Here is a 13,379-nt window from a genome sequence, read left to right as displayed (position 1 = left end):
AGCAGCAACTGCAGGATAGCCCACCAAGCACAGTCACAGGCAGGGACAGCACTTCTCCTCAGCTCTTCAGCTCTTCTCCTTGGCGGAGGTTCCTCTTGATTCCAGAAGTGATGTAATTTTTAGGGGTTTTGGGTGCCCTTCTTATCCCCCATTCTGCCTATGAAGTAGGCCTACTTCAAAGAGAAGTCTCTGTTGTTTTGAAGTTCCTGCCTGGCCAGGCCCCAGGCACACACCAGGGAGTTGGAGACTGAATTATGTGAGGGCATGCACAGCCCTTCCAGGTGTAAGTGACCACTCCTCCCCTCCCCTCAGCACAGATGGCTCATCAGGATATGCAGGCTACACCCCAGCTCCTTTTGTGTCACTGCCTAGAGGAGAGGTGCAAACAGCCCAGCTGTAAAACTGACCCAGACAGGGAATCCACAAACAAGCAGAGTCACAGAATGGTCTAAGCAAGAAAATGCCTACTTTCTAAAAGTAGGGTTTTCATACACACAATCTAAAAATAAACTTTACTAAAAAAAGTATTTTTAAATTGTGAGTTCAGAGACCCTAAACTCCATGTTCCTATCTGCTCCCAAGTGGAATCTACACTTAAATAATATTGAAAGGTGGCCCCCATGTTAACCTATGAGAGAGATAGGTCTTGCAACAGTGAAAGCCGAATTTGGCAATATTTCACTGTTACGACGTGTAAAACACATAAGTACATGTCCCTCCTTTTACATACACTGCACCCTGCCCAGGGGGCTACCTAGGGCCTACCTTAGGGGTACCTTACATGAATAAAAAGGGAAGGCTTAGTCCTGGCAAGTGGGTACACTTGCCAAGTCGAATTGGCAGTTTAAAACTGCACACACAGACACTGTAGTGGAAGGTCTGAGCCTTGTTTACAGGGCTACTTATGTGGGTGGCACAACCAGTGCTGCAGGCCCACTAGTAGCATTTGATTTACAGGCCCTGGGCATCACTAGTGCACTGTACTAGGGACTAACTAGTAAATCAAATATGCCAATCATGCATTTACACATACATTTCACATAGGAGCACTTGCGCTTTAGCACTGGATAGCAGTGGTAAAGTGCCCAGAGTAACAAAAACAGTAAAAACAGAGTCCAGCACACATCAACAACATGGGAAACAGAGGTAAAAAGTTAGGTGAGACCACGCTAAGTATGCCAAGTCTAACATTCTCACATCAACAGATTTGAATTACATCTTTGGAAGGTGGGACAAGTGGTCGAACTAGTTTTCAGTCAGATCTGGCTCATGCAGCGTAAAATAAAAAATAAAATTTACATTTTTTGCATAATTTAGCAAAAATCTGATTTCATCATTTAATCAGATTTTTTAAAGTCAAGTAGGAAATAATTTTGAATACTTCAAGCAGAGGGTATAAAGAGCTTGGGGCCAGATGTAGTAAGTAAAGGGTATGCGAGTCGCAATTTGCGAGTCGCAAACCCATATGCAGAATGGTGTCCCTGACACCATCTGCGAATCGCAAGGGGGTCGCAAAGACACACCTCATTAATATTGATGAGGTCGGTCGCAATTTGTGACCCCCCTTGCGATTCCCTGCACTCACAGGGATGGTGGCCCGCTGGAGACAGCAGACCACCATGTCTGTGACTGCTTTGTTAATAAAGCAGTTCTTTTTTTCTTGTATTGCAGCCTGATTTCCTTAAAGGAAAACGAGTTGCAATACACTGGAGAAAATTCAACCATTTTGTTTCATTTTTTCAGAGCAGGCAGTGGTCTAAAAATATTTTTAGAGCCATTCACAAAGGGGAAGGGGTCCCATGGGGACCCCTTCCCTTTTGCAAATGGGTTAGCACCTACTTCACATGGGTGCTAACTGCGAATTGCTTTGCGACCCCGTTCGCGGTCACAAAGCAATTCTGCATCATGATGTGAATCGCAAATAGGAAGGGGAACACCCCTTCCTATTTGCGAGTCACATTCCCATTTTGCGAGTCAGTAACCAAGTTACCGACTCGCAAAATGGAAATGTGCATCGCGATGTGCGTTTTGCTTGGCACAAACTGCGAATTTCGCAGTTTGCGCCATGCAAAACGTTACGTACATCTGGCCCCTGATCCCATCTACATTTACACAGTGAAATACCTTGTGACTTTTATTTCACTGTGAAGGGCACACTAACCAAATATATAGTCTACCCTAATTCTATATATATATATATTTGCACTTTATTCTTTAGGTTTACATGGCACACTTAATATGTCACTTATAAATAATTTTAAAATATGCTTTTTCTTATCGGCAGAGATGTTTTCCTTACCATGTGTCACTGCAGTGCAGCCCAGCCAGAGCACAGTGGTGCTCCTGGCAAACATACATTTTTGTCATATATGGTTAGTGTAAATACACACTGCAGCCCACACATGATATTTAACTTTCCATGCCTTAGATGCCCTTCATGCATCATTTGAAAAGTATGCATAGGGATGTCAAATAGGCCAAATAGAGTGTTCAAATGTACTACACATGTTTTAGAGAGGATGCAGAAACCCTTTCCTACCATTCTGTAGTGCTAAGGTGCAGAGTCTTACAGTCAGCATAAATAAAATCCCAGATATACATACAAAATCTGGGAGGAACATGCAGATGTGGTGGATTTGTTACACTTATCTTCTTTGGACTAATTTCACCAGGGGCTTTGTTCTTCTACCTTAACTATAATTTTAAAGTTCAAGTATTCTCTCTCCTTTTGTCACACATGATAATGTTTCAACGGGAGCGGACACTACATGACAGTTACACCTAGGCACTGAGAGTGGAGAGACAGGTAAAGCACTCTTAATAAACTCATAATTACAAACCCATAAAATTAATCTTAAATTTCTTACTACGGTTAAAGAGATTAAGCATAACACCTCATTGTGCACCATTAATACTATTACTTTATCCTCATGGGTTTGCACCTTTCCTCATTGTACAGTAAATCTATAGGTCTCTATTAGGCCTAGGCAAAATTTAGATGACCTCAACAAAAACAGAGGGAGTGAGAAGACATATCTGCTGAACTTCCGAAGGGGAGGTTGCCGCCACACTGGCTACTTCCCTGCTGGACCCATTAAGAGTTTCCTGCTGGGCTGGCGGGCTGAAACTGAGGTTTCCATTTACCAGCCTAGCAGGAAACAGGCAGAAGCATTGTCCTTGGCTTGTGATAGAGCCGGCACCAATGCTGCCACTGCAGAGTGCACCAGCACCTTCGTAATGACATTGCAACTGTGCTGGACTTGGGAGACCCCTGCACTGCTAATGCAAAGTGCTTGGGCAGTGCAGGCCCCCGTGGCCTCCTACACCTGTTCATCTCCACTCATTTCATGTCAGTGAAACCACCATGAAAAGGCTGGTGGAGAACGAGGTCGTAATCCTCAGGGCAGCGCTGCATGCAGCTTGGCCCTGGGGGATTACGATCTCTACCCTGCCTTCGGGAACATGGATCCCAGTGGTGCAGGCAGAACCCAGGCAGTGTAACCTCCAAGGTCTTCATGTGACAGTCATACCGCCACACCAGCGGCGGTGCTGACAGCCAGTGTGGCAGTCACTCACCTTCTCAAGGTTAAGCACTGCTCATGCCAAGTGCTTGGGCAGTGCAGGTAGCCCCTGTGGCCTCCTGCACCTGTTCTCCACCACCCATTTCATGTCAGTGAAACCACCATGAAAAGGCTGGTGGAGAACGAGGTCGTAATCCGCAGGGCAGCGCTGCATGCAGCGCGGCCCTGGCGGATTACAATCTCTGCCCTGCCAGGCCTTTGGGATCATGGATCCTGGTGGCGCAGGCAGAAACCCAGGCAGTCTGACCTCCAAGGTGTTTATGTGGAGGTTGTACCGCCACACCAGCAGCGGTCCTGACAGCCACTGCGGGGCTGGCAGGGTGGCGCTCACTCACATTCTCAAGGTTAAGTAGTATAGGCACCAAAAAAGGGAAACACACAATCTTAGTACCATCTCTCTTGGCCTAAATCCGGATTGGCATATATCCTAGCTTTTTTAATAGGACTCTAACTTCTTATCTTAGTGGCATGCTTCAACACTGAGTTCCTACCCAGGCACCTAGTATTTCTGGATGACCTGGTACCTATAATGTGCCTCTTTCAATGTAGGGGAGGGATGTATGATGTTTTTGGGGTAATACCTTGCTTCAATTTTGTCAGAGAGAAGTTCAGTTTGTCTCTTGAAGTATTTCTATCTTGCTACAATTCTTTCTCAGGAGTAAGAACTGCCCATATGGGAGATTCTCTCTGGTCTAGAATGAAATCAATTGATATCCAACAGGTTTTTCTAATCTGTTGATGTTTGATATGTTTCTGTTCTCAAGGTGCCTTGTTCAGGAATGATGATGACATCCAGGAAGACTAATTGCTCATTGGCAATAGTATGTGTGAACTTTAAATATGTGTTGTAGGTATTCAACTATGTCAAGGAAAGAGTAGTACATATTTAATCGCCCTCCTGAATGACTGGTACATCATGAGTGTACCTCTTTCAGATTGTTATGTGGAGTTTTAAGTGCTTGGGGTCACATAAGTTTACTTTCTGCTCGGAACTGTGAACATATAGTGCAGCTAATCTTGGGGTGAAAGTACTGCCCATTGAGGTTCTGTGGGTCTGCAGATGTATTGTGCCCTCAAATAAAAACAATAATTGTGAAGGCTAGCTTCCCACATGCTATGATAAGGGCGTCCGAGTATTGTATTTTCATGTGTAAAGGAACAGGATGTACTCTAGTAGTTGAATGGCCTCCTTCTGTGGAAATTTAGTGCATAGGCTAGATCCATCAACAGACGTATTTCTGACGCCATGTCTTTTAAATAGGGCCAATAGATCTTTTGCATCCTTAAGAGAAGTTGGTGTTTTTCGGACAATGGGTTTGACAGACAAGGTATAGCCCTTCAGAGTTGTGGAGGCCATTACCTCAGCAACCCTGATGGAGAACCGTCTGACAAATTTTTATACTACCTCCACCCCAGAGGTCATCTCTGCACACTAAAAGGGACCAATGTCACTGTGGTTTCTTTCAATGTACAAAACATTTGGTGGATTGCCGCAGTTGCTTTTGATGGCCATTCACCCTGGGTTTGTTTCAGAAAAACAAAACACTACATTTTTGCACTATTTTTTCCCTGTCCCTCGCCACTAGCTCTGCTGGTATGTTGATACTTCTGTACACTAACAGCACTTCCTTGCAAACGTTTACAGAAGACAGTAACTGTGAGAGCTTTGTTTCCTTCCAAGTTAAATCTGTACAAGGTGAGAGGGCCTTGAAGCTGCAAACACAGCATGAAGAACAGAGAAACAGAAATTCCCCTTCTCTGCCTTATTCATTTGCACTGCCAAAATTAAGTTTTGAAATAAAATATGGTGCTCAAACATACAATTGTTAACATAGTAATTCACACAGTTAGTGTGTCCATCTTAGCATAAAATCAGTCCTGGCTAGTATGAACCATGCATTTTGGTTTAAAAGACCTGCCACACATGACAGGTTTGAGCAGTAAAGATCTAACTGAAAGACATTTTGAACCTGAATCAGTCACCTGCAATACATTGAGTAACTTTACAAAAATTCTTGGAAGACATTAAGCAGATTATTCACAGTGTTTAGTTTCTGCTACAGTGCCTGTTTTGCATTCTGACGTTCCTGATCTGGGAACATATGTTTTGCTTTGCTTGTCTCTCCGTAGCTCCTGGTTCAGGAGCTGGACAAAGAGATAACCAACCACGGAATGACCCAATAGGAGTTGAGGCTGTTCTGAAAAACATTTGGCTGTGTTGGGGTTTGGGCTTGTAATATCTTTAAAGAGAGTTACTTTATCTCTGAATATATGTTTTTTCCCTCACTGGTCGCTGACAAAGCAAGTAGTTCAGTTTATAGGAAGGCAAATCTTGGCAAATTGGTTAGTATATTTAAGGCCTTTCGTCCTAATAATATATGGAAAAGTAATCAGCATCGAAGGACCAACACATGGCTAAAGATACTAATTACTAATATCTCTGCACATGAACGGGATTCTACTGATTAAAATATGGGCTGTGCTGATGTATGCAATCCCATTTTCAGTGTGTTCTCTCAGTTTATAGAGTGAGTTCCTTGAGTATCTCCACAAAGATTTGCGGTATTAGTTACATGATTTTTTCCAATTTGCATATTTCCAGATGGAGAATGCACTTTGCCTTTGCGGAAATTAGGAAATTTGTGAAAGTGTATACCACATGATAGATTTGAGAAAATTCAAATTGAACATAGACATTTGTCCTTTTGCAAAGATTATTCCTCAAGAAAGGTAGACACCAGGGTCCGTCGTGTAGCTTGCATTGCTTTTTTTGTGTGACTCCTTATTTTGCATGGGCAACAAAGGGAAAGACGCAATATGGAATACCCACATTGAATGGGATGGATAATTTTTGTGCGACTCTCTTTATGCTGCTGTATTTATGCTAGTAATGCAATGCTATGTTGAGTATTGCCCTATACAGGTCTTTTAAAAGCTGATATCTTTCTTTTTTATTACATTCCAGCTATCAACTGTCCCTTGAATATGGACTATCATGAGTGTAAGCCGGCCAACCAGATCACCTGTTCTGCTATGGAAGAGATTCTTTATTTGACAAACTGTCATTCTGGATGCTTTTGTCCTACAGGCAAGTTCTTCCAACTGTTCCATTGCTTACCCTGTGAATCCTAAAAATAGAACAACATACCAAGAAAGATTTTCTTAGCTCCAAGAAGACCTTGCTTTTTACACCCTCTTCAGAAAAAGGAAAAAGGTCTTGTGTCTCTTATTCTTCTCCATGATGAGTTATGCTCATTAAAATCTAGAGTGTTATAAGTCCAAAAACTAGTGCTTAATTTGGACCATTGTTTGCCAGTGCGCTGTACCGGCAATTAATTTTCTCTGCCGGTTCTTAGGAAAATCCTCTACATGGTGCTGCTGTTTGTCATATTGAGAGGTGAGCACAACAGAGTGTTTAGTCGTTAAAAAAAATTAAGGCCCGTATTTATACTTTTTTAGCGCCGCATTTGCGTCGTTTTTTGACGCACAAACGGCGCAAACTTGCAAAATACCATTGTATTTTGTAGGTTTGCGCCGTTTTGCGTCAAAAAGCGGCGCAAATGCGGCGCTAAAAAAAGTATAAATACGGGCCTAAAAACTTAGTAATACCTGCCACCCATACCATCCTTATATCTTTGGCTCACCTGGAATACTCCAAATTGTCAAACATGCAAGAGGTCGATGGTTAGTAGTTAAGTTGGTAATGGTGTTGGCAGCACTGTCATGGGCAATGAACTGTGGAAGTTTGAGCCTCCTGAGTAGGGCTTTGGCACTTACTTTTTTTTTTTTTTTTTTTTACAAATCAAGCACTGCCGAAAACATTGCCTGAGAAGCTTTTAGAAGCAAGGCATATCAGTAGAAGCGTGGACCATCATCCATACGTCTGAAACCAGTAGGCATGCACAGCAGTTGTTTTTGTACAAAGTGTGTGAGTTCTACTCAAGTAATAAGTATCCAAATCTTGTCAGGCAACACACACAGTTTAAAAAATTCAAACCTGGGTTGGGCTGGTAGCTATTGCATAGAGCAGGCAAGCTTGACTAAGGTAAATGTGTAGAGTGTTTGCAATAACAAAACATCTAAAAAGTCAAAACACAAACCAAAAAACAAATCCCACAACCAATTTCTAAACATTAAGAAAAGAATATTAAGAAACACAACACCAAAGAGAAATAAAATCAAATAAATGGCACAAAGCGGTGAATTCTATACATTTTAATAAAATTAAAGTGCCAGTCAGAAATCACTGTTCTTGTTTGACCAGGCTTAGGCACAATTTCAGACAAACTGTGATGGAGCACAGGTTGGATATACCAACTGAGTCATCTGGGTCAAAATATTTATCTTCTCACTGATGGCCTGATTTAGAGTTTGGTGGACAACTGAGTACTCTTTCAAGGTGCTGGAATTAAATACTCCATCACCCTGATAGAGTCTACCTACGCCAAAGTCTAAGAAGTCTGCCAGCCTAGCTGATATCTCAAGTACTGTCAAGAACGAGTGTCTTGGTGGTTTCTGTCAATGCACTGTAAATTTGACTGATGGCTCTGTCAACATGATGGAGCTGCATTGAAAACTTGCAAAGCTTTTTTTATTTATTGGAATTTTTGTTTGGAAAATTAAAAAAGCAATGCCCCTCTCTCAATAGGAGTTTTCTCCAATGGAGAGGGAGGCATGTTGCAGTTTTCACTACCTGCCACCCCCAGGTTTCATCTGGGGGTGGCAGACAGTGAAAACTGGCCATACGTTTGCCCAATTTAAATGGGACAGGCAGACATATGGCTAAATCTCCAAGGCCCTTACTCTTTTGTGCAGCTGGAGGTTTGTGTTGGCGACAGAGATGGAGTAGCCTCCAGAGTAGATATAGGGCCTCATTATGACCCTGGCGGGCGGCGGAGGCCGCCCGCCAGGATCCCGCCCTCCAAATTACCGCGCCGCGGTCAAAAGACCGCGGCGGGTATTACGAGTTTTCCCCTGGGCTGGCGGGCGGTTCCAGTAAAACCGCCCGCCAGCCCAGGGGAAAACGACCTTCCCACGAGGATGCCGGCTCGTAATCGAGCCGGCGGAGTGGGAAGGTGCGACGGGTGCAGTGGCACCCGTCGCGTATTTCAGTGTCTGCAAGGCAGACACTGAAATACTTTTCGGGGCCCTCTTACGGGGGCCCCTGCCGTGCCCATGCCATTGGCATGGGCACGGCAGGGGCCCCCAGGGGCCCCGCGACCCCCCCTACCGCCATCCTGTTCATGGCGGCTTTCCCGCCATGAACTGGATGGCGGTAGGGGGGGGTCAGAATCCTCATGGCTGCGGAGCGCGCTCCGCAGCCATGGAGGATTCCAAAGAGCAGCGGAAAGTCAGCGGGAGCCCGCTGACTTTCCGCTTCTGACCGCGGCTGAACCGCCGCGGTCAGAATGCTCATTGGAGCACCGCCAGCCTGTTGGCGGTGCTCCCGTGGTCGGTGGCCCTGGCGGCCACCGGCCGCCAGGGTCAGAATGACCCTCACAATCTCTAAACCAGTCTCTAAATGAGGTGGGTGGACCTTCAGTTTTGTGGAGAGGGTATTCTGTCGCTGTTGCGATGGAGTGCCATTTCCGCCAAACTCTAAATCGACCCCTTATTCTTTTTATGGAATTTGAAATCCACCAGCAAGGCATGGTTGAAGGCTATATCTGACAAAGACCCATCTAATTTGTATAGCCAATGGATAAGGTCCTGCTAAAGCAATTGGTTTTTGAAGGGAAACAACAGAGAGGATCTATTCAACTTTAGTGGCTGCTAAGGTCCTCTAGTCAAATGACCACTTAGGCCCTCATTACGACTTTGGTGGTCTTCTCAGAAGACCGTCAAAGCTGTGGGCCCATGAAGACCACAATATTACGAGTAGTGCAGGATTTCCACCGCAATTGGGGTGGAAATCCTGCAGTAGTTGTGCTGGCGATCGGAGGTGCTGTGGCGGTTCTGCCACCGGCCCCGCCAGTATGACTCCACCAGCTGTATTATGTGCAATAATACAGCGTGGCTGTGTCCTACTGATGGGGTGCTGCCCCTTCCCTGCCAGACAACCTTCTCCCCGGACCAGGTAAGGTGATCGTCTGACAGGGGAGGGGGGTGATAGGGTCAGGGGTGTTGTGTGTGCGTGTTTGAGTGTGTGGTGTCTGCATGAATGTGTGTATGCATGGTCTTATGCGTGTCTGAATGTTGAAGTGCGTGCGTGTATGCATGTAAGTTTGTATGCGTGTGTGTATGCAAGTGTGAGTGTTGTGAATGCGTGTTTGTATGCATGTATGTAGGTGCAGGTGAATGAGAGTATGCGTGGTGCGTGTCTGTGTGTGTATGCATGTATGAAGGGAGGGTGGTGGGGGCACTGTGTATGGAGGGGGTGGGTGTGCTGTGAATGGGGAGGCAGAGGGGGGTTTTAGTGCTTGGTGGGGGTTGGGGAAGTCATCTACTGATGACAGGAAAAATATTCCCACTCACCCGGAGCCTGTCCCGCATGGTTTTTGTGTATGTTTTTGTGTAGATTAGTGTGTAGTTATGTTGGTTGTTGTGATTGTGTTGCGTGTTGCGTGTGGGTGCAGTGTCAATAGTGTGTGGATGTTGTGTCATGGATGTACATCAATGTTTGTTTGCGGCATGTATGTGTTGTGGTGGAATGACAATCGATACAAGTGTGCATGTGGTGGGTTGTGTCGTATATGATGCAGTCAGACACATATTGCAAAGGTACAGTGTGTGTTTCTGTGTGTCTGAATTACCTCTATTCTACAACCACTGCTATTGTACAATGTCCATTGGGTCTCGCAATGTCCTCCCTCTGTCAGCACTCCGCAGCCAGTACACCACCTGCAGGACTGTAATATCTAATATCTAAATACGGTGGGCGGAACACCATTGACTTGACGTTCTTCTCTGGTCTGCTGCTGCATCAGTTTGGCAGGAACACCACCAAGGTCTAAATCAGACCCTTTGTTTTATTGCTATTATTTTCAATCTTATGGAGAAATAGAACAAACGAATCAGTCTGGAATGAGATGTACAATGCTACTGGAACATAACTCAAGATAATTGGGCCATTTACTTGCCAAATTGATCTTTTGATTCTTGTAGTTACAGAATATCTGACTCCATTGAGAGACATGCACAGCTTGTTTCAAAATGCTGATTTAATTCTAAAATTATGATGACGTATGCTGAGAATTCAAGGTCAAGATCTGTTCCTTTTCTACCTGGAAAGAAATTTTGGCTGCCTTGTCATATGGCCCTTTTCATAGCTTGCCTGTTAAATTTCAACTGCACTTTTTCGGACGATTTGTAATAACTCATTACATCAGTCCTGTGGTCTTTCAATGAACGTTTCCACATTCCTGGAAGACTCAGCCAGGTTTCCATTTGTCTCTGTTAAAACTGTGTGTCCCTCATGTTCTATCTGAAACTTCACCAGTGAAGATACAAGGACAGTGTGAATATGAGGACCTTTGTGACTCTCAGAGGTTTCAAGATCAGCTTCAGTTCTTTGTTCTAATGAAAGGTTATCCTCAAAGTGCATATTCTAGGAAGATGCTTCTTTGGTGAACACCCATATGCTAATTCACCATTTTTTCTAAGTGCTCCTGGATTAACCTAGAGATTCTAAAGGGAGGTATACTGTTACATTCAAACAGAGGACAACTTTAATAACTCACTTAAGACTGCATGCTTTGTCAGACTTGAAGCTTGTCCGCTGTTTTAGTACCTTCAATGTTTCTGTGCTGATGATTACCTGAAGAAATTCCTCATGGGTTTTGGGTAGTGTGGAGCTTGTGTGGCAACTGCAGGGCTTGTAGGGATCCTTCTTCGAGGTACATGCAGACCTAGTGCCCTTTTCGAGATTGTGATCAGTCCATTGGAAATGTATTGGAGTATCCCAATTCAAGATGTTCCTATGATGTCAGTTCTTGTTTCAAGCACATAAAAGGCAGTGCTCTAAAATCAAGATATACTGAAATACATTAGTTCCATGATATTTTGTCGCACTCCCTGCCCAATGCTGTTACATTTTGTCCCTGATTTTATTTTTTGTTCACACTTTCTATATGGCTTTTGCTTGGCTCAGTTTTGGGTCTCCCCAGCTCTCTTCTCCTTCTTGATGTCAAGAGGGGTTATTAACTGTTATCACCAAGATTATGGGGGTCATTATGACCCCTGCGGTCGGTGTAATAGTGGCGGTAGTACCGCCAACAGGCTGGTGGTACATACCGCCATGTTATGACATTGGCGGTTTGACAAAAGCCAAACCGCCAATGAAACACACCGACTGCCACAGCGGTAATGACCATCGGGCCGGAGGCTACAGTCTCAAGCCTGGCAGCCGTCACTAGGCCGCCCATGGCAATATGACCCCACCCACCGCCATGGTTTCCATGGCTTCTGTACTGCCACGAAAACCATGGTGGTAGGCACTATCAGTGCCAGGTAATTCCTTCTTTGGACTGATGGGGGTCTCCCCCGCCCCCTCCCCCTACCCAGAGCACTTCCCCAACCTCCCCTGCCCCTTCCGTCCCCCTGACATACACACACCTGCACGCACATACATACACACACGCATACCCACATTCACCCACACATGCATACATTCATACACACACCCAGCAACACTCACTAACATACATTCTAGCACACATGCAATCACACGACACAAGATACACGTACACTCACACTCATTCATGCACACACGCCTTACATACGCCTCACACCTGCATGTACGCATACAAACACAGTCACACACACCCCCCCCACACACACAACACTCCCACCCCCTCCCCTGTCGGAGAACCTGACATCTGCTTGCAGGGGGTCCTCCAGCAGGAGACAGGACACGGCCTGCTGCCAGCAGCAGCGCCCACCAGCAGAACACCGCCAGGCCGTATGATGGCTCATGATTCGCTCAGCGGAGTTCTACTGGTGTGGTGCTGCAGCTGACAGCAGCACCACCTTACTGCCGTCCACTGCTATGACCGTAGCCGGAATTACGCCAGCCTTCTGGCTGAATTCCGGCTATGGTCATATTTTGGTGGACGGTTGGTAGCCACGGCAATGGTATGTTGGTGCCACTGTAGTCTCCAGCCCGGCGGTCGTTACTGCCATGGCGGTCGGTGTGTTACATTGGTGGTTTAGCTTTTGTCAAACCACCAATGTCATAATATGGCGGTCTGTATCGCCAGGCTATTGGCGGCACTACCGCCACTATTACACCGACCGACGGGGTTGTAATGACCCCCTAAATTGCTTGGTTACATTGTGGCTCAATTTCTATTTTAAAACATAATACTTTTTCTTTTTTTTTTTTTTTTTTCTTTTTTTTTCTTCTTTTTTTTGTCCTCATAATTATCACCCATGCTTTGGTAGAAGAAGAATAGTACCGGTCGGAGGAAACGAAAACCTTAGGTCGTCCCGTCTGGTCTACCTACTATTATTCTCCCAATCGTATGCCATCGACCAGGATTTACTATTCTCTTTGAAACCTAGTCATAACCAAAGCAACGCCCAGTAATGGGTAAGGGGAGTACTAATCATTGGACTTAAGTTGCAAGAGGAGGAGACCAGACAGCAAAACAATAATGTAAAAAAATAATAATAATAATATACTATTGATAGACATTTTCCCAATTCATCCAAAAGTTATCCCTTCTAGAAAGGGGACCTCGTTGTTCCATTATACACATTCGATTTACAGATATTTGCCAATCCTTAGAACGGGGGGGAAAGGGGTCAACCCATTTACGACAAATTTCTCGTCTAGCCAAAAGCATTAATACAAACAAC

The 13,379-nt window shown here is 44.8% G+C and overlaps 1 protein-coding gene across 1 annotated transcript in view; it reads left to right on the top strand.

Moving 5' to 3' along the window:
* LOC138284407 (mucin-2-like) overlaps positions 1–13,379 on the top strand; it is a 1,933,778-nt gene that overhangs the window by 251,605 nt on the left and 1,668,794 nt on the right. The window contains exon 8 of the mRNA XM_069223144.1: positions 6,547–6,669. Within this exon, the coding sequence (XP_069079245.1) occupies positions 6,547–6,669 (123 nt within the window). The remainder of the gene's footprint in view (positions 1–6,546; positions 6,670–13,379) is intronic.

This window comes from Pleurodeles waltl, chromosome 3_1, assembly GCF_031143425.1.
Source record: "Pleurodeles waltl isolate 20211129_DDA chromosome 3_1, aPleWal1.hap1.20221129, whole genome shotgun sequence".
NCBI classification, from domain to species: Eukaryota; Metazoa; Chordata; class Amphibia; order Caudata; family Salamandridae; genus Pleurodeles; species Pleurodeles waltl.
This window is presented reverse-complemented; position numbering and strand designations above follow the sequence as displayed.